The sequence below is a fragment of the Passer domesticus genome, chromosome 3 (assembly GCF_036417665.1).
Source record: "Passer domesticus isolate bPasDom1 chromosome 3, bPasDom1.hap1, whole genome shotgun sequence".
Taxonomy (NCBI): domain Eukaryota; kingdom Metazoa; phylum Chordata; class Aves; order Passeriformes; family Passeridae; genus Passer; species Passer domesticus.
The window spans coordinates 2,482,191-2,502,265 of record NC_087476.1 but is presented as its reverse complement, the minus strand read 5'-3'; the positions used below and the strand labels follow the sequence as shown (position 1 = coordinate 2,502,265).

The 20,075-nt window shown below is 47.8% G+C and overlaps 1 protein-coding gene across 1 annotated transcript in view; it reads left to right on the top strand.

Annotated features, from left to right (window-relative positions):
- Positions 1-16,681, top strand: part of INTS9 (integrator complex subunit 9) — a 61,568-nt gene extending 44,887 nt beyond the window's left edge. The window contains exons 13-17 of the mRNA XM_064411547.1: positions 384-508; positions 2,633-2,800; positions 13,271-13,369; positions 14,305-14,442; positions 15,433-16,681. Coding sequence (XP_064267617.1) covers positions 384-508; positions 2,633-2,800; positions 13,271-13,369; positions 14,305-14,442; positions 15,433-15,609 — 707 coding nt within the window. The 3' untranslated portion in view covers positions 15,610-16,681. The remainder of the gene's footprint in view (positions 1-383; positions 509-2,632; positions 2,801-13,270; positions 13,370-14,304; positions 14,443-15,432) is intronic.
- Positions 16,682-20,075: the final 3,394 nt, after the last annotated feature.

The following is a 20,075-nucleotide window of genomic DNA, read 5'->3' as shown; positions in this document are numbered from 1 at the left end:
TGCATTTTTGTCATGGTGAAAACCAATTTGCCATTTGAATCACCTTACAAGATTCAAAATGTCTACATTTTGCCTTCCTTTACAGGATCTGATTAAAAATAAGAGATGATGGTTTTGTCTTGATTAAATTTGTTCTAAAAATCATGCAATAATGTGTTCAAATGAAATAGTATTGCTCTGTTGCTTGATTAAGGTAAGACTAATTGTGGGCGTAATTTTCATCAAATTAATTGAAAATAATGGGTGGGGGAAGGAGGAAGGGAAGAGAAATCTGTAACAGAATTAACATTGAGCAACAGCTCTGACTAAACTGGAATTAGAGAGGATTTGGGCCATTTTTGTTGTTAATGGGCTGTGAGTGTTTTCAACATTTCTCTTTGCAGAACCTGATTTCTCTTACCTGGATGCTCTGGCTCCCTATCAGCCCTTGGCAATGAAATGTGTTTACTGTCCCATTGACACAAGACTCAACTTCATTCAGGTGTCTAAATTACTCAAAGAAGTCCAGGTAATGAATTTTCTGTTGCTTTTTCTTACATTTCTTCACACAGATGAAATTAAATAAATGAATTGTGAGCAAATGTTGCATTAAACAAAAATGGAGGCAACACCCAGATCCTTTTTTCCATGAACAAGACACAGCATTGAGCTCTGCTTTAGGAGAGATCTAAGAAAAAGAGGGTTCTTGTAGTATCTGCTGTTCCCCCTCAACTCTTTGTGCTTTAGTGACCCATCCCATTTGTTTCTACTTAAATTTGCTTTCTGACTCATGACATAATTAAAATAATAACCAGATTTTTTCTGGCTGAGTATTTCCCTGTGTTCTGTCTTGCTGAACTCTGAAATACACATTTTCCCAAACCTCCTAACAATGCCTGCATCTCTTTATCTCATTGCTCTGCGACCTGGCTTGTCACTGCAAACTGATAGAGCTGCCACTGCCTGGCTTTGCATAAACATCTCCTTTGTGCTACTGCTGATGTGTTGTGCTGTCTCCAGGGCAGCTTGCAGAACCACTGGCTTCTCCTTTGGCTTCCTTAAACCCTGCAGTGGCAACCAGCCTCTTTCTGCTTTCCTAACATATTGCTGCAAAACTCCAGGAGCTGTTTCTGCACCTTTGATTATTGACAGCCAAGGTTTCTGCAGCCCCACGTGTTGACATTGGGATGGTCTCCACCACTGTTACCATTTCCTTCCAGTGTATCTGACAGGAATTTGGGAGTAAACCCCATTTCATATTTTTATTTTTTCTCTCCTTGTGGCAAGTATGATATCAAAGTGGCGATAAGACATAAATTCCTGGAGGGTCGCCGCTTCCAGTTTGCAGAACTGGCTTCTCCTTTGGCTTCTCCTTTGGCTTCCAGTTTGCAGAACCACTGGCTTCTCCTTTGGCTTCTCCTTTGGCTTCCAGTTTGCAGAACTGGCTTCTCCTTTGGCTTCCTTGAACCCTGCAGTGGCAACCAGCCTCTTTCTGCTTTCCTAACATATTGCTGCAAAACTCCAGGAGTTGTTTCTGCACCCTTGATTATTGACGGCCGAGGTTTCAGCAGCCCCACATGTTGACATTGGGATGGTCTCCACCACTGTTACCATTTCCTTCCAGTGTATCTGACAAGGATTTGGGAGTAAACCCCATTTCATATTTTTATTTTTTCTCTCCTTGTGGCAAGTATGATATCAAAGTGGCGATAAGACATAAATTCCTGGAGGGTCGCCGCTTCCAGTTTGCAGAACTGGCTTCTCCTTTGGCTTCTCCTTTGGCTTCCAGTTTGCAGAACTGGCTTCTCTTTTGGCTTCCAGTTTGCAGAACTGGCTTCTCCTTTGGCTTCCTTGAACCCTGCAGTGGCAACCAGCCTCTTTCTGCTTTCCTAACATATTGCTGCAAAACTCCAGGAGCTGTTTCTGCACCCTTGATCACTGACGGCCAAGTTTTCTGCAGCCCCACATGTTGACATTGGGATGGTCTCCACCACTGTTACCATTTCCTTCCAGTATATCTGGCAAGGGTTTGGGAGTAAATCCTAGTTCATATTTTTATTTTTTGTCTCCTTGTGGCAAGTATGATATCAAAGTGGCGATTAAGAACATAAATTATGGGAAGGTCGCCACTTGCAGGATGCAGAACTGGCTTCTCCTTTGGCTTCTCCTTTTGCTTCCAGTTTGCAGAGCTGGCTTCTCTTTTGGCTTCCTTAAACCCTGCAGTGGCAACCAGCCTCTTTCTGCTTTCCTAACATATTGCTGCAAAACTCCAGGAGCTGTTTCTGCACCCTTGATCACTGACGGCCAAGGTTTCTGCAGGCTTCCCATTCTCCCAAGGGGAGATGAGGGTGGTATCTTGGGAAGGAATTCCTGCTTGGGAGGGTGGGGACAGGCTGGGCTGGAATTCCCAGAGAATTTCTGCAGCCCCACGTGTTGACATTGGGATGATCTCCACTATTTCCTTCCAGTATATCTGGCAAGGATTTGGGAGAAAACCCCATTTCATATTTTTATTTTTTCTCTCCTTGTGGCAAGTGTGATCTCAAAGTGGCGATAAGCCATAAATTCCGCGCGGGTCACCGCTGCACGCACCTCCATCTCCTGGAGCATTTTCTAGCAATGCTGATGGGAATTCCACCCTGCTGTGTTGCAGCCCCTGCACGTGGTGTGCCCCGAGCAGTACACGCAGCCCCCTCCCACGCAGTCCCACCGCACGGACCTGATGATCGACTGCCAGCCCCCGGCCATGTCCTACCGCCGCGCCGAGGTGCTCACGCTGCCCTACAAGCGCCGCTACGAGAAGATCGAGATCATGCCCGACGTGAGTCCCTGCAGGGCACGGGCACAGGGGGGTGGTTCCTGCTCGCACAGCCAATTTCCAGCTCAGCAGCCTCTGGGAAAGGTGTGGAGTGGCAGAGTTGTTGTGGTTGGAAAAGGTCTTTAAGGTCATCTGGTTGATCTGTCAGGCAACGGTGCCGCTGTGGTTGGTCTCGAGTGCCACTTCCAGGGGTGGGGCTCCTCCACCTCCCTTTCCATGAGGGAGTTGTTCCCAATATCCAGCCTAAACCTCCTCTGGTGCTACTAGAGGCTGTTTCTTCTCATCCTGTCTCTGTTCCCTGGGACCAGAGCCTGACCCCCCCTGGCTATACCTTCCTGTCAGAGACTTGTGCAGAGCCACAAGGTCCCCCCTGAGCCTCCTTTGCTCCAGGCTGAACCCCTTTCCCAGCTCCCTCAGCCCCTCCTGTTGCTCCAGCCCCTTCCCCAGCTCCATTCCCTTCCCTGGACATGCTCCAGCCCCTTAATGTCCTTCTTGTTGTGAAGGACCCAGAGGTGTCCTCAGGACTGGAGGTGCAGCCTCAGAACTAAAGGTATTTGTCCTTAAGATGTCTTGTGGCTGGAATTTACAGCTGATTTTCATCATGTAAAGCACATTCTGTCAACTGAAGAGCCAGAAAAGAACCATTTTTGAGAGATAATTTCACTCTATAAACTAATGGGAACAAAAGAAACCCCATTGGCTGGCTGAGAGAGCTGTTCAGCCTGGAGAAGAAACCTCAGAGCCCCTTCCAGGGCCCAAAGAGACTCCAGGAGAGCTGAAGAAAGACTTGGGATAAGGCATGGAGGAACAGGACACAGGGAATGGCTTCCCACTGGGAAAGGGGAGATGAGGGTGGTATCTTGGGAAGGAATTCCTGCTTGGGAGGGTAGGGACAGGCTGGGCTGGAATTCCCAGAGAAGCTGTGGCTGCCCCTGGATCCCTGGAAGTGTCCAAGGCCAGGCTGGAGCAACCTGGGATAGAGGAAGTGTCAGGATTGGAGTGGGATGAGCTTTAATGTTCCTTCCAACCCAAACTATTCCATGATTCTGTGATTGTGAGCAGGCAAAAACTGTGTTCAGGTGAGTTGTCCTTTGCAAGAAAATGCCATCCCACAAGACAAACAGTGATCTCTGCCATGTGTGAAGAAACCAGTCACCTCCAGTTTAAATATGAGGGAGTTTTAGGCAGAGCAGTTTGAATTAATGCCCCAGGACCATGGAAAAGATCCAGAAAATCTAGGAGTTAGTAGCCAGGAGTTGTCTTTCTCCTTCCCCAAATTCACCTGCTGTTAGAAATACCCTTCCCATTAAGGATCAGTTTTCAGTCCTATTAAAGAAGCAATGAAAAGGCTTATTTGTACTCCAACAATTTCCATAAATGGTTAATTCCTACAGGCTGCAGGAGCCCAGCAGGTTAATGGATTGCTTGTAGCCATCTAAAATGTGGATTACTTATCCCCACAACATCTATTAATGATTTATTAACCCCATAAGTCAAATCCAAATGTACCCATATTACTAAGGGTGACCCATATTCTGACAGACATGAGCTTAAAATATTTTTTTGACAATCCAATCAGCACAAATGTGTCCTTGGATCAAAGGTGACAGTGGCTTTTTGCAAACAGGCATTACTGCCCTTTAGAAACTGCAATATTGAGTGACTTTTCATTGGAGTGTAGAAGGAGGAAGCATCCTTTAGTTGAGCCAAATATGAAGTGCAGAGCTGGGACCCACATAACAAATCCCTCAGCCAGCCCACAGCACCCAGTGCCACCATTTCACACCATTCCTGTGAGGAGCCTGCCCAGCCCTGCTTGGAGACAAGGAGAGGGCTTTAATTACAAAATATGCTTGGCTGCAGCTCCATCTTGGCATGTATATTTAATTGTTTGGGAAATTTACATATTTATTGGATCCCATTAAAGCTAAGACTGGTGAAACTTGGCTTCAATTCACCAGCATGAAACCAATCCTGAGTTCAGAGTGCAGGGAGCCAGCCTGCGGCTCACTGATTATTCAAATCCCACTGAAGCTTTGGGTTTCCACCTGAACTCTGAGGTGGAGCTGAGCCTTTGTGTGAGAGCCCAGCCTCTGAAGGGACTGGATTCCAGCTCTCCCTGCACTTCCCAAAGCTGCTGGGAGGGAGGATGCTCTGTAGGGAATGTGGCATCACCAGCCTGGGAACAGCAAGCTGGTTTCCATTGCACATCCTTTAATTTGGAGAGGTCCAGCAGAAATCTGGAAAAAGGATATAAATGGCCTTTTTTTCTCCTCCCCTAACAAATAAAATCTAATTACATTCACACAGGAGTCCTAATTTCAGAGCTATCCATGTTCAGGGAGGAGAAATACCTCACGATTGTCCATATGCAGGGATTCCTCAGGCTGATTGTTCAGCCTGAGAAGGGTCTGGAGGGACCTTGCAGCACCTGAAGGGGGACTCCAGGAAAGCTGGAGATGGACTTTGGACAAGGGGAGGAGTGCCAGGACAAGGGGGAATATATTCCCATTGCCACAGGGCAGGGTTAGATGGGATACTGAGGACAAATTCTTCCCTGTGAGGGTGGGGAAGCCCTGGAATAGAGTTCCCAGAGAAGCTGTGGCTGCCCCTGGATCCCTGGAAGTGTCCAAAGCCAGGCTGGATGGGGCTTGGAGCAACCTGGGGTAGTGGAAAGTGTCCCTGCTCATGGCAAGGGGTGGCACTGGGTGGGATTTAAGGTTCCTCCCAACCCAATCCATTCTGGGATTTTCCCTGGTTCCAAAACTGCTCTTTACAACTCGTTGCAAAATCTGCTTGGTTCTCCTGAAAACACTCTTGAGAGCAAGGCTGTGCTTCAGGACTGTTAACAGGATGCCATTCCTCAGCTCCAAGATATGCAAATCATCCTCCAAAAGAGGATCTTGCGCCTTCTTTTTAAGGAAACTACGTGGTCCTGGTAAAAAATGGCTTCAGCTTCCCCTTCTGCTGAGTGGGTTGTGCAAGACAGATTTCAGACATGATGGATGGGGCTCCCTGGTGTGGGAGTATTTGCTGCTTAATGTTCCCTTTTCAGTAGTTGAGGGTTCCTGAATATAGGAATTTCTGTGCTGCAAGGAAAGGGCATTTGTTTAATGTGGGCTCCCACCAGCCCTGGGGTTCTGTGCAGGCTCAAGTGGCAATTGAAAAGGGCATTTTATAGCTCCTAGAAACCTTGCAATGGCTTGTTATTTGTCAAAACCATGTTAGCCTGAAATGGAATGATGAAATCCACCCTGGAAAAACCAGTAATTGCTAAATGTGCTGCAGGGCTGGGGTTTGTGTGTGAAGTAAACCTTAAAGTCTCATAAAATAATGGTTGCTGCAATGAAGTCCTGATCAGGGCCCCCTCCTGACATCTCCAGTCCCTTTCCCAGCTCAAAGTTCTGCCTGGATTCTTCCAGCTTTTGGAAACCAAAGGGTTGGCTCAGCATGGCTCCAGTCAGTGCAGGCTGATGCTGTGGTGGAGTGAAATTTCCTTCCCAAAACTTGAAGTGAGTCAGATCCTGGCCTGTCAGACTAATGGAAATTTATTTTTTCTGCTGGACCCTGTCTATATTTCAATCACTGAGGAGTGAAGGCAAAGGCAGGTCAGGCAGGCCTGTTGTATGATAATGAGATTTACACTCACAGCAGCCTTTGTTTGGAGAGAGTTTTTAACAGTCCCAAGGCGTCAGGCTGGAATGGCTCTTCCAGGGATTGTGCAAACCTTTACACTTTAAATAATTTCTTCTCAGCATCTGCCTTTCACTTAAAAAAAAAAAAAAAAATTATAAAAAAAGACTGCTTCCTGGAAATTGGTTAGGCATTGTCTGCTCACAGGAGAAAGATGGGAAAATGGAAAACACCTTCTGGAGCAAACAGATAAAATTAAACAGTAGTGTCTGAGCAAATAAAGTGCCTCCAGTTTAATTACAGCTGAACAATGGTGCAGCTCACTTGGTGCCTGCAGCTGACACTTCACTGAGGGCTCTGTGCTTTTCAAATACTCAGTTTTGTGTTCTTCAGGACACAGCCCAGTCAGGAGAGTGTCAGGGTACGAGGCACAGCCTGACACCAAGTGAAATTATCAGGAAATGCTGCAAAGAAGAATTAGGAAAACAGCCATTATAATTATGGAGGTTTCATCTTGACTCCTTTTCCTTACCTTTACCTGACCTTTCCAACTTCCTTCTGTGTTTCAGGGACGCAGGAGTTTTCAATTCTGTCCTTCTTCCCACCCTAGCTCATTTTGGTGACCTCACATTATCCAGTCTCTGACCTCTGTGTTCCTTTTTCCCTGACTATTCCCCCTGGGTTCAGTGTGCTGTAGCCTCACAAGAAGTAAGTGAAATACAACCTGTTTAAATTAAATAGAACCTGTTTAAGTGAAATACAACCTGTTTAAGTGAAATGGAACCTGTTTGCTTCTGCTGCTCAGCCCTGCCCCAGCTCCCAGCTCACTGCAGGATTGCCTGGAGTCTCCAGGATGGACTTCACCTTTTGACATTCCCCCAAAACTGTTCTTTCCCAGCTTTTACCAACTCTCCTCACACAAAGCCAGAACCAGTGCTGATAAATCCCCCTGATTTACACCAGCAGAGCTCAGTGCAGCCTTTATTTTCTGCTTAGAAACATCTCCCACCTCACTCTGGTGTCTCTTCTCTCCTGGCCATTCAGCATGAGAGAGTTCTCCTCCCTCCTCTTCTCTTTTTTTTGTGCTTGGAATGTGTTACCCTTCATTTCCTTTGCCTTTTTTTGTTGCTGTACCTTTTCTGTGGCTGGTCTTATCCACAGGTTGTCCTGTTTAGTCAGGTGGAACTCAGATCTGCTTTTCTGCTTCCAGCCTGCCTTTGCCTGCCTGTATTAATGTCTAGGTTTGTTTTTCCTTTCATTTTTGATGGCTGGCTGTGAGATAACACTTTTCTAGCCAGGCGCTCAGCTCTCTCTTCCCAGTCAGCTTCAACAACAACATCCCATCTTGACTTGACATCCTGACCCATAAAATGGTTACTATATTTTGAATATTTTGATTTATGCAGTTTTTATGTCTTTCAAATGACTCATCTCTTGCATCTGCAAGCTTTACTGCCTTTACTTTGAAGATATTTCATGTCCTTGCTTCCCCTACCTGTCATTTTTCATTCAAATCCAAGCCTAATTTCTGCTTCTGCTGGTTCTGTTTTCCACCATTCTTTTTTAAGTTTCTCAAACAACTGTTCCCTGCCTGCTCCCAGGCTCCCGGGGAAGAGCTTCATTAAACAGCCATAAATCTCCTTCATTGCACCCCTTAAATACTCCTTAAACTGCTTTTTTGGCACAGGATTGGCAAAAAACAGTGGATAGAGTTAGTGTTGAGTGGGTAGAGTGAGTTCTGGTGCTTGGAATCCCACCTGGATTATTCCCTGGTGGTTCTGGTTTGGGGACAAGGGTTTGGGGACAAGGTTCCTCCTGCTGATCTGGAACCCTGGTCCAGTAGCTGCACGTGGAACATGCCCATGGAAAAGAAGAGCTTTAATTCATTGCTCAAAACTGCAGACTGCCCCTCGTGCTGCTTTTATTTCTTCACTGGATGCTGGCTCTGTGGAAGCCCAAAGCCAGCAAAAACCCAAAAACCCAAAGCTGGGTTTTTGCAAGTGATAATAGCAAAATCTTTAGGTGTTCATGGTATGAGTCTTTGTCCACTGAAGTTAATGAGAGTTTAAAATCTGCTCCAGAGAGAGCTGTGGGAGACCCCCAGCTCTGTGAAGTTGGGGTTAACTCAGCAGCTGAATTAAAACCCTTGGATTGTGTCAAAATGTGAGGCTGAAAACCCAACAGGACCTGACTCAGATCACCCACTAATGATCCCACAGGTGCCCTTCATTTCTGGGCTGTTCTGTGGTGGAAAAGCCTTTGTTCCTTTAGCTCTCAGTAGCAAAATCCCCCAATTTCCATCCTGCCTGCAGCGTGCCTGTGCCTTGTTCTCTGTGCCTGCTGGTCACAAATCCACATTTCAATTCCCCTTTCACCCCACATGTCTGACCCCACATTTTTTTGTCCCTCTGTAGGATCTGACAGTGGCAGAATTCCTGCTCTTGGCCCCTGGTTTAGCAGGGGCTGTAAAACCAAGGCTGGATCTGTTGGAGACTCCTCCTGTGTCTGGCCTGGCCATCAGAGCTCCTGGTATTTAAATAATTAATAAATTATTAATTAAATTACTTTAAAAATTAAAGGATAAGAGGAGGCAAGGAAGTAAGAGGTGAGGGAAATTATCCTTCTCTCCTGACATCACCATCCAAATTTTAGTGACATGGCAAAGCCATGGTTTTAATTCTGCTTACACTACTGACTCTGCAGATCCTCCTTGCTTGTGAAAAGGCTGCTGCACAGCCTTGAAGCAATTTTTGTTCTACTAAAGATGCTTTCCTGCACCCAGAAACTGGATTTGGTGTGCGTGAGGAGCAGGGCAGTGGAGAGATGGAGGATGAGGCAGGTTCTGCATTCAGGTTTTGCTGAGGAGTAGTTACAATAAAAACCTCTGCAGGTGTGACCTCTAAGGCTTTTCCTGAGCTCAGGCAGATCTTCAAATCCTTGAGCTTCTCTAATAATTGGCAGGGGATATTTTTTTTGTCCCATACAAATTCCATCCTATCCAGGGGCTGCGATCTGGGTGGGAATTGCTTCATACCCAGCAAGCTCCAAGGCTGTATTCCATCATTCCCACCTAGAAATGGAAGTGCCCTCAGGGCTTACGTGGCCAGAACCCAGCTGCAGTTACCAGCAGTGTTTAAAATGTGCCTCCAAAAAATGTAAGATTTCAAATTGCACAGACTTTTGCCCCTGCTGTTCCCAATAGATGCTGTTCAAGCCCCCACTGTCTCTGATGGCCAGAAACATCCTAATTTCCAGCCTACACATACTCACTGCTGGCCTGCACACATTTATTCCTAACATCATGTTTGAGCATAAATACATTTCCCCTTTTGTTGGTATTTTTCCCTGTGGTGTTTATGTAGAATAATCAAATTCTCCCTTTGGCTTTCTTTTTTGCCAGGCTAAACAAGCCAAGATATTTAGTTTCCCCTTACCAGACAGCTCCTCCTGGCCTATTCTACCTTTCAGAATCTCTTACTTGAACTGAAATTACCCACAATTTACAAGTAGTTCAGATGAAATCTTGCCAGGCCTAATGTAAGAGTGATAGCTCATCTCAGAGAGAATTACCTGATATTTTTTGGGCTTGAATTTACCTTTTTCATGGCCGTGTCACATTTGTGACTCTCCTGGGATGGACTAATAAACCTGAACCCTTCACCTCTGTCCTTTGCAGCAGCTGCCAGCCCACAGCAGAAATTCTCAGTGTTAGCCTCATCCTTGGCCTTCATTTTGTGCTATTGAATTCCATCTTGGTTTTCTCACTCCAGTTCTTGGTCTTGGAGTTTTTCCTCTCTCACAGCCTGGTCCTGTTTTTGTTAAAGGTGCCCTACAAACTACAGTGGGACATTCTGAGCACTCCTTCTCATTCTGTGCTGAGGTCATTAATGAAAACTGGGGGTAGGCTCAAGAATGTCCCTTCAGGAATTGCAGCAGCAGCCCAGGAGTTCCCTGGGAATCTCTTGCCTTTAACCAGTGCTGTCCCCACCTCAGGACTGCCAGAGGAATCCACAGTCTGGGGTTTCCCATCTGCTCTCTGGTTTGATCCCACCTCTAATGCAGACATCCCACATTTATGCAGTTTAAAAATCCGGAAAACACATTTAATGATGTAAAAACCCTTTCTAAATACACATTGTGTAATCTAATGTACACATCAGTGATTTCAGGTCCTAAAAGTTCAGGGGATTTTAGCTGCTGGTCACTTTGCTGTGCCCCTGCTTGTTCTTCATATCCAGCTCACCTCACTCAGCCCAAACTTTGCCTCTCCCTGCTGGGTCAGCCCTCCTGCACCCTCTCCTGTGTAAGCCAGAAGTGAAAAGGGGAAAAGGAGGAGTTTGGGGAGGTCTCCCAAAAATCTAAGGAGAAATTACTGCAAGTGGGATGTTAAAATGTACATCCAGCATGTCTGTCCCTGGGAGAATCCTCCAGAGAACCAAGACCGTGTTGTGCTGGAAGTCTGGTCGTGCCCTGATTTTATTCATTGATTATTCAGCCTCATTTTATTTTTACTGTGAAGTTTCAGGTCCCATCCTCAGGGGTTGTTCAGCCTCTCATTGCCAACAAGAGGATTTTTGGCTGGTGACTGAGGACAGCTTAAACCTGGGGAGAGTTGCCCCCATTGAAGTCTTTAGGAGAGTTTTAAGAGTGCCTTAACCCACATTGTTCTTTATCAACATCTGTAATTTAGCCAACAGCAGTGTTTGTGCTCACAGGGTGTGTGTCAAATCCTCTTTTGGGGTGGAAAATGGAACCCTACAGGAAAGACTTATTGGTAAAAATATCTTTCCTCTGGTTTAGCGTGGGCAGGCAGCTCTGATCACAGGAGGAGAACATCCCAAGCTAAAAACTGAAATACTGCACACATCCCCCCCAAACTTCTCCTAAGGCAGTCCAAGTGTTCATCCATGGGCAGGGGACTGATTAATGTGGTGTTAGATCTCAGTGTCCCTGCTTTGGTGGCTTTCCTGGTGCCAGCATGTGACACTGGGCTCGGGATAATGACTGGAAGGAAGACTCATTTATTCCTGCTTGGTGGGGGGCTTTTCAATCTCACACACAAAGGCACAACAAGAGCCAGCCACTGCCAGTTGGACAAATTCAACCTTGAAATGAGACACGGCTTCCTGGCTGCCAGGAGAATTAAAGTTTGAAACCACTTGTGAGGGGAAACAGTGCAGTTGCCATAGCTTGGAGTTCAGACAAGACTTGCTGCCTCTGTGAAAAAAGGTTTCTTTAATGCAGCATTTTGGAGGAGTTCTGTGATTTGTGTGTGCAGGAGGTCACTTGAAAGGAGTGGAGCAGTGCTGCCTGGCCTTGGTGGGTGAATTACTGGATGTGATTAAATGACCTTTTTGGTTTGGGTCACTGAGTTTCTGTAATAAAAGAATTGGCTGCCGCATGGAGAGGGCTGTGAGCTGGGGAGGAAATCAAAATGAATGCCTTTCCTACTGTCCTTCTGACTGTAAATAATCCACGTGTTGCTATTTAGCCTGTTTAAAACCTGCAGAAATGTTAATAGCAAAATACTTCAGTGGCAGGAGAAGACTTTGGTTGCAAGCCACCCCCTGTTCTTTAAGGATCTTTCTCTCCACAGGATTTGTCATTTTGCTCTCCATCAGAGCCCGTTTGGTATCGATCCTGCTCAGGAAGGTGGCTGGAATGGAAAGTGCCTTCGACCACTGGGAAGGCAGCAGAACTCACTGCTGCAAGTGCTGCTGTTTTTACATCCCAGGAGAAATCTGAAGCAATGATTGTCATTATATTTTCATTCTCTTTGCCTTCAACAACTAACCATAAAGGCTGTATTCAAATTGCCTGCTTTAAAGATCTTGAACAGAGTCCCAGAGTAACAGTGAGCTGAAATTGCTCCATCAAGTTTAGATTTCTAGGATTCACTACAGCTGAATACAGACAAAATTTAGGATTTTTAATGCAGCCTTTTTTTCCAACACACCAACTGCTTTATTCCAAGGAGCTGCTCTCAAAATGTACCTGCAGCTTTAACAAGTGAGATTTGCAGAACTTATTAAAAGAACTTTGCCACCATTGAAGCCAACGAAAAAACCCTCTCAGTGCTTTCATGGCTAAAGGATTGGGCATCCTGGCACCTTGAATTCCCTTGGAGGGAAAAAAGGAATCATTTTCTCCATTCATGAGCACTGTTTTCTGCAGAATTCCTTTGGAAAAGTGGCTGGAAGAGGTGCTTCCCAACTGGCCAACTTCCTCTGGCCTCAGCAGGTGCAGCTCTGCCCACTCCAGGCACTGCCAGCAGTGTCAGATCCAAACTCCAAGCCAAAACTGAATTTTATGTCTTTCAGGGAAGAATTATATAAAAGGCAGTGGGAAGGGTTTTGTGCAGCATTGTTGGAATAATTTCAAGCTAATCAACAGTGGGTTGGTTGAAAACATTGGGGTTTTAAGGACAAACACTTCTTATTCCAGATATTCTGCAGTCAGGAACTGAAAGGAAACTCACTTTGATTTTCCATTGTCCATCAGCATAGCAAACATAATAATGCTGGATTAGGCCACGAGTTTTACTAACTAAAACTATTAATGAGTCTTTTCACACAAGGGTTCTCTGTGTTTGTTGTGGTTTTTGAGACCAGCCCTGGTTCCTGCAGACCTCGTGCTGCTCTGCTCATGGTGTGAAATCCATAATTTTGAGAGCTGGAAGGAGGCTGGGCAGGTCCAAGGAGCTCTCAGTCTATCAGTGGCTTTGTGTTTACAGTTCATTAGCCCATGTTTAAAAATACCACACTGCCAATTTATCTCACAGCTGGGTTCATGCACGTTTTGAGCTGATCACTTGCTGAACAAAATCTCCTTTTGCTTCAGCTTGCAGATTCCCTCGTGCCCTTGGAGATCAAGCCTGGTATTTCCTTGGCAACAGTTTCTGCTGTGCTGCATACTAAGGACAACAAGCACGTGCTGCAGGTACAGTCTGATGGGAAAGGGAGAAAAATATCTTTATTCTGGCTTTTCCTGCCATCCAGGACCCCAGCAACCCCTCCTGCAGCTCCTTCCCACTGGGGCAGAGCCCTGGCATGTGCAGGTGAGGAATGACACCCAGAGCAGGGAATGGCAAATAAATCTCTCTCTGCCCTCTTTTCCTTGGCCATGTGCCTGCCTGAGATGAATGGGGAAGTGAGATAATTCCTGAAGAGAGGCTACAGATCATCCTGCTGTCTTCCACAATCAGGAACAGCATCAGTCAACCTCTGAGGACCAAGGGTTAGAGGAGAGAGATGACCTGGGACATCAGGCTTGGGAAGGAACCATCTGCCTTCAGTTTCCCTGGAGGTTGCACATCTCTGCTCTCCCTTCCTGCCACCCCCTTCAGGCTGGCTCTGGAATTCGTGGCAGGAGGAGGTGATGTCCAGGGAGCTGCTCAGCAGTGGCTGCCCTGCTCCCCTTTCTGTCAGATCCATGAGCCTGCAGGGCCTCACTGAGCAGCCCTTCCCACACTGGGCAGCAGAGCTGGCTGGGCCCAGGAGCCTTGGGAAGAGAGCCCAGGGTGGGAATGTCAGGGACGTGAAGGTTGGTGAGGATTTCTGTCAGAGCACAGCAGTCAGGCTGCCCCCTCTTCCCAAGCTGCTTCCCTGGAAACCTCAGCAGCTCTGGGAACGTTGAAGTGCTGCAGTGGAATTGGTCTGAGGCTGCTGTTGTTCATTTACTCCTTTCTCCACTCATTCTTGCTGCCAAATAAACTTAGACCTGGGCTTACAACACCAGAATCCTCATAAATGGCTGGAGCTAAGCCACGTTCTCATTCCCTGAGTAGTCACTCTCTCTGAATTTGCCTGTTTCCCAACCTGTTGCATCTTTTAGAGTGGGATTTTTAAATTTTTCTTTTCCTTCTCATCCCTCAGCTCCCTCCAAAACCTCCCCAACCTCCTGCCAGCAAGAAGAGGAAGCGGGTGAGTGATGATGTGCCCGAGTGCAAATCTCTGAAGCCTCTGCTGAGTGGCTCCATCCCCATGGACCAGTTTGTGCAGACTCTGGAGAAGGTGAGCAGTCTTTGGTGGCAGGTGGGATTCCAGCAGATTTCTGCACCTCTCAGATGTGCTGCTTTGGTAGCAGAGAGAGGGGAAATCATTTTAGTGCAGCTTGAAATGGAGAAAGGCCAGTGAGTTGCTGAAGTGCTCCAGAGTGTCCCTGCACTTCAAAATAGAGGGAATTGTTCCCTGTGGAGCCTTGTCCTGCTCTGCAGGGTTCATGTCAGTGATCCCCTCCTGTTTCCCATGGAAGAAGAGTTTTTGGGTGAGTGATTTGCCTCACAGAACTTCTGGATTCAGCAGCTGAGGGAGTCTCAAAAAGCATTTAAATCTCCACAAGATCTGTAAGAAGGTTACCAAGTGAAAAACAGATCTGGAAATGTCTCCACTGGTGGAGGAGCCTCCTGAGGAAGCTGCACAAATTTGGTTGCTGCTCTGTGGAGTCTTGTTTTCACCTGCAGGAAATAAAGGATTGCAGACTTCCAGAGCCTAAAGGGTCTCCAGGAGAGCTGGAGGGGGACTGGGGACAAGGCATGGAGGGACAGGACACAGGGAATGGCTTCCCACTGCCAGAGGGCAGGGATAGTTGGGATATTGGGCAGGAATTGTTCCCTGTGAGGGTGGGGAGGCCCTGGCAGAGGTTTCCCAGAGAAGCTGTGGCTGTCCCTGGATCCCTGGGAGTGTCCAAGGCCAGGCTGGACAGGGCTTGGAGCACCCTGGGGCAGTGGAAGGTGTCCCTGCCATGTCAGGAGTGTCACTGGATGAGCTTTAAGGTCCCTTCCCACCAAACCAATGTGTGATTCCATGAAATTCCCCTCACCCCTGTGCCCTGGTCTCTGCTCTTTGTGATTTTCCTCAGGGTAGTATTAGTGCAATAACAAAACAGATGAGGCTGAATGCTTGATTTAAAAAGTTTGGGCCTTCAAGGGCTGATTTACTGTCCAGTGAGGTTCCTGAGCTGTGCTGATTTCCCTCTCTGTCCCTCTCCCACCCCAAACCCAGCACGGCTTCAGCGACGTGAAGGTGGAGGACACGGCCAAGGGCCACATCGTGCTGCTGCAGGAGGCAGAGACCCTGATCCAGCTGGAGGAGGACTCCACCCACATCATCTGTGACAATGACGAGCCCCTGAGGGTCAAACTGCGGGACCTGGTGCTCAAATTCCTGCAGAAATTTTAGCTCCTGGACATCAGGAGGCTCTGCAAGGAGAGAGCCTGGAGCAGCAGAACTTGGAGCTGTCCAAGGAGAGAGAATTTTGTGATTCAGAGACACCAGAAACCACCTTCACCTTCATGGAGGAGCAAGGGAGTATTTTTTAATATCTATTTTTTAAATCTTATTTTTAACCTGTTTTGGAATACTTTGGAGGAGATTCCTGTTGTGTAAAATTGGGAGCTGGGAATCTTACAGCAGATAGGAGCTGCAGAGTAAATAACTGGAGTGTTTCTTTACACCAGGCTGAAGTGCTGCTCCCCTGTGTCCCTCAGCAGTCTCTGCCCCAGTCCTTCACCTGACAGAACTCTGTAGGAATATTGAAACAATGGCCTTTTTCCTTCCATTGCTTTTTCCCAATCCCCAGATCCCATTCCCTGCCTCTCCTCCCTGTGTGTTGTTCACCTGTCCTTCACTGGCATGAGGAGGGGAGAGCTGGTGAGGCAAAGACTGTACAATTAAAAATGGGAAAAGGGAGTCTGGTGGTCATGGAGAACAGTGGGAAGAGCCTGGCCATCCCCTGCACAAGCAGGGGCACTTTGGAAAAGCTTTATCCTTTAGGAATTCCAGTGTTTCTTGCTGCTGCAGCCTCACCTGTTCCATCCAGATTTTTCCATGGAGCTCCAGGCCCTTCACTACAGCTGCTTCCTCCTGGGTTCCTCCATCAGCAGTGGAGGAAACACCTCAGGAGGACACTTAGGGAAGTCCATAAAGTAGGAAAATTCCTAATGCTCATAAAAAACCTTCTGAGATTTAAGTGCCTCTTGTTTCTACCTTCCAAAAACGTGTCCTTGCACCCCCCCCATCCCAAATCCTGGATGGAATTCTGTCATTTATCCAAAGCCATCTGTGCTGCAGACCTGGGGAGGCTTTTCCCTCCCCAAACCACATATTTGGGGCCTCACCTCAGTCAACAGTATTGCTTTTAAAGGAGACCCATTTCTCAGATTTACTGCTGTTCATTTTTTATTGGATTGTTTTGTATTTATTTGGTGTTAAAAAATAAAAAGCAGAGTGAGACTGCCCAGGAGGGAGCACATCCTGTGGTTTATAAAAGCCTCTCTGTGCCCATTCCACATCCTTGCCCTGACACCTTTGGGAAATAAAGCTGCTCCTCCAGTTCATCCCTGTGAGGAGATGCAGGCAGTGGAAGCAGCTCTGCAATAAAATCATTTTTGCCACTGCAGAGTCCACATCCCATTGCATTCCCATGAAGGATTTCTGTTGATCCCAGCACCCACACCTTTATCCTGTGTGAGAAGTGGTGTCACCAAAGGGGGCAGTGGAATTAAATCCTCCTCAGGGTTTGCAGCTTTGCTGCTTTAGCATCACTTAAAAAACAGAGTGTAAAAAACTGGGATAATTTCACTTTAATATAAACTCCAAAAGGATTATTCCTAACCCAGAGAGGAAATGGGACAAACTCATCTTTCTGCTGGTTACCTCAGCTCCAGCACTGATCCCACTGCTCCAGTGCCTTCCTTTTCACATTCCCAAGGCTTTCCCACCCTCCTCAGGGGGAGGAAGTAAAAATTAAAAGCTTTTACATTTTATTTCATTTTGAGCAGGAAAACTTGTCATTGTTCCATCAGTCCAGCAGCTGAGAGTGGATTGTTTTGTTATATTCAGGTTGTGCGTGCTGGAAAAACAAACGTGCTGGGAGGGGAATTCTTTAATGAGAAACCCTAATTAAACTGGAAAAAGAAAGTGCTTGTTTCTTCTGCACAGAGAGAGAAAAACAAACAGCATTTCTTTGGGCTGGGTCAGTCCTGCAGAGGGAACCATGGCAGCCCAGGGATCTGCCAGGGGAAGAGTTCCATGGATGCTGTCCAGGCTTTATCCAGAAGTTCCCAATTTAATGACCAAAGAACAGCAAAGGCTCCTGGCTTCACTCTCCTTCTTCCAGAAGGGAAAACAAATCCCCTTGGCCCCCACGTGGTTCCTTGTGCCGTGGCCATCCTCATTCCCTGGATCCCACATCCCTCCCTGGGCTGCTCCAGCCTCTCTCCACTGCTCCCCTCATTAAACACAATTACTGGGGTGTGTGGCAAGTGATTAATTAATTCCCAGTGACTTCCCAACCCTCTGCTCCCACAGAAACAACAGGGAGGAAAGGTTAAAATCAGATTTCTGCTCTTGGGTGACTTTTATGGAACAGCTGTTCCTGGGTGGAGAGGAGCTCATTGTGTTTTCTCTCCATTAATGTGAGACCCAATGAAAACAATTAGACCAGATCAATTAATGCCAGGCTCAGTCTCTGTCACTGGGATCTGTCACCTCCGTGGGCGCCTGGATGTGAGGAGCAGAGGGAAACTGGAGCCAGGTGCTGGATCTGTGCCCCACCAGCAGCTCAGCCTTTGGGAGGAGTGGGAATGAGAGCAGAGGGATTTGGGACTGGCTGCACAGCATAGCCTGGGCAGGCTCCTGATGGGAAAGTCCTGTCACAGGTGAGTTGTCACCTGGGAGCCATGGACTGTGACCCCATCCCTCAAGGATCCATGAACTATCAACTCATTGCTTGAGAATCCATGGATTGTGAGTTCATCCCTGAAGGATCCATGGGCTGTGACCCCATCCCTTGAGGATCCATGGATTGTGACCCCATTCCTTGAGGATCCATGGATTGTGACCCCATCCCTCAAGGATTCATGAACTGTGACCCCAATCCCTCAAGGATCCATGGACTGTGACCCCATTCCTTGAGGATCCATCAACTGTAACCTCATCCCTCAAGGATCCATGGACTGAGTTCATCCTTCAAGGATCCATGGACTGTCAACTCATTGCTTGAGGATCCATGGACTGTGACCCCAATCCCTGAAGGATCCATGGACTGTGACCCCAATCCCTCAATGATCCATGGACTGTGACCCCAGTCCCTCAATGATCCATGGACTGTGACCCCATCCCTTGAGGATCCATGGATTGTGACCCCATCCCTCAAGGATTCATGAACTGTGACCCCAATCCCTGAAGGATCCATGGACGGTGACCCCATCCCTTGAGGACCATGAGGGGACAGGTCCTCTCAAGGACCCATCACCTGGGGCCAGTCTCCCAGGATGGTGCCAGCAGCTCCTTTCCTGGCCTCCAGCAGGAGCTGGTGGCATTCCTGGCACTGCTGGGCAGCACGGGAGCAATTCCAGTGAAATTGCTCTCTATCAAGGAGTGCATCATCCAGAAGGGAAAATCGAGGGCACTTTGTAGAGCAGAGGAGTGGAGTGGAAAGCACTTCACCCTGCCCTGCTCCTGGGAGCAGGGAATGAATTATTAACAGGATTTATTGCCTCTGTTTCCTCATCCTGGGGTACAAACCCTCCCAGAGAAACGGAAATGGAACCAGAGCTGTGCCTCCTCTCACCAAACACAGCAGTTACAGCAGGAAAAATTATTGATCAGGAGATTTTTACCTCAGGAAAAGCCTCTGGAGAAAATGGGCTCCAGCTGAGTCCGTGCCCAAGATGCTGCTGGGCTGGTTTGGAGCCAGATCCTAAATCAGCATCCCACTGCTGCTGCCAGGCTGGGGTCCTGGAGTGGGGAATTCTGTGCCCTTCCCTGCCATGTTTTGGGGAGAAATCACAGGCATTTGGGAGGCTGAGCATCCACCTCCTCCCTCCAGGACTAAAATCCTTTGGGGTTTCCCTGAAACCTCTCCTGGAAACAAACCCAAGCACAAACCAAGCCTCGCTCCAAGGCAGAAGGAAGAAGGAAGGACACAATTCCCAGTGGGAGCAGCAGCAAGGGCAGGAAACACAGAGGTGAAAAGTGACAACAGAGGTGAAAAGTGACCACGGAGGAAGCAGCTGCTCAGGAGGGAGGGCAAAACCCAAAAAGCAGCAGGAAGGAAGAGGAAATCCAGCCATGTGCAGGAAATCCTGGGGGATTCCCAGCCCAGCGTGGAGGGGATCCCAGGGCTCCTGGCCCAGCTGGCTCCATTCCTCCCCTCTGCTCCTCCCTGCAGGTTTGAAGCTGGGAATCTGCTCACAAACCTCGTGGATCTGTTTGGTTTTCCCACCTCCTGCACAGGAGAGGGACTGGGAGCATCCTGAGCCAGCAGTGCCACAGGAACTGTCCCTAAATGTTCTGGGCTCTGGATCCCAGGCAGGGATGGGCTGATTGCAATCCCAGCACTGCCTCAGCTGCTTTCATTGCCTGCAAACACCCACACAAGCAAACTGGGATGTCCCTGGAAGCCACTCGGGGTCCAACCCCTCCCAGGGGCTCTCCTGGCCCAGCCATGAGCTCACCAGGGACACGATGGGGTTTAGCTCCAGGCACTGCCATCCCTGAGGAGTTTCCAGCCTTCCAGACCAGCTCACCTGGGAATAGAAGCTCAGGGGATGCCTGATTTTGGGGTGTCCCAGGGCCAGGAGCAGCAGCAGCCCCGTGCTGAGCCCCTCTCCCAGCCCCAGCAAAGAGGCACCGAGACGCTC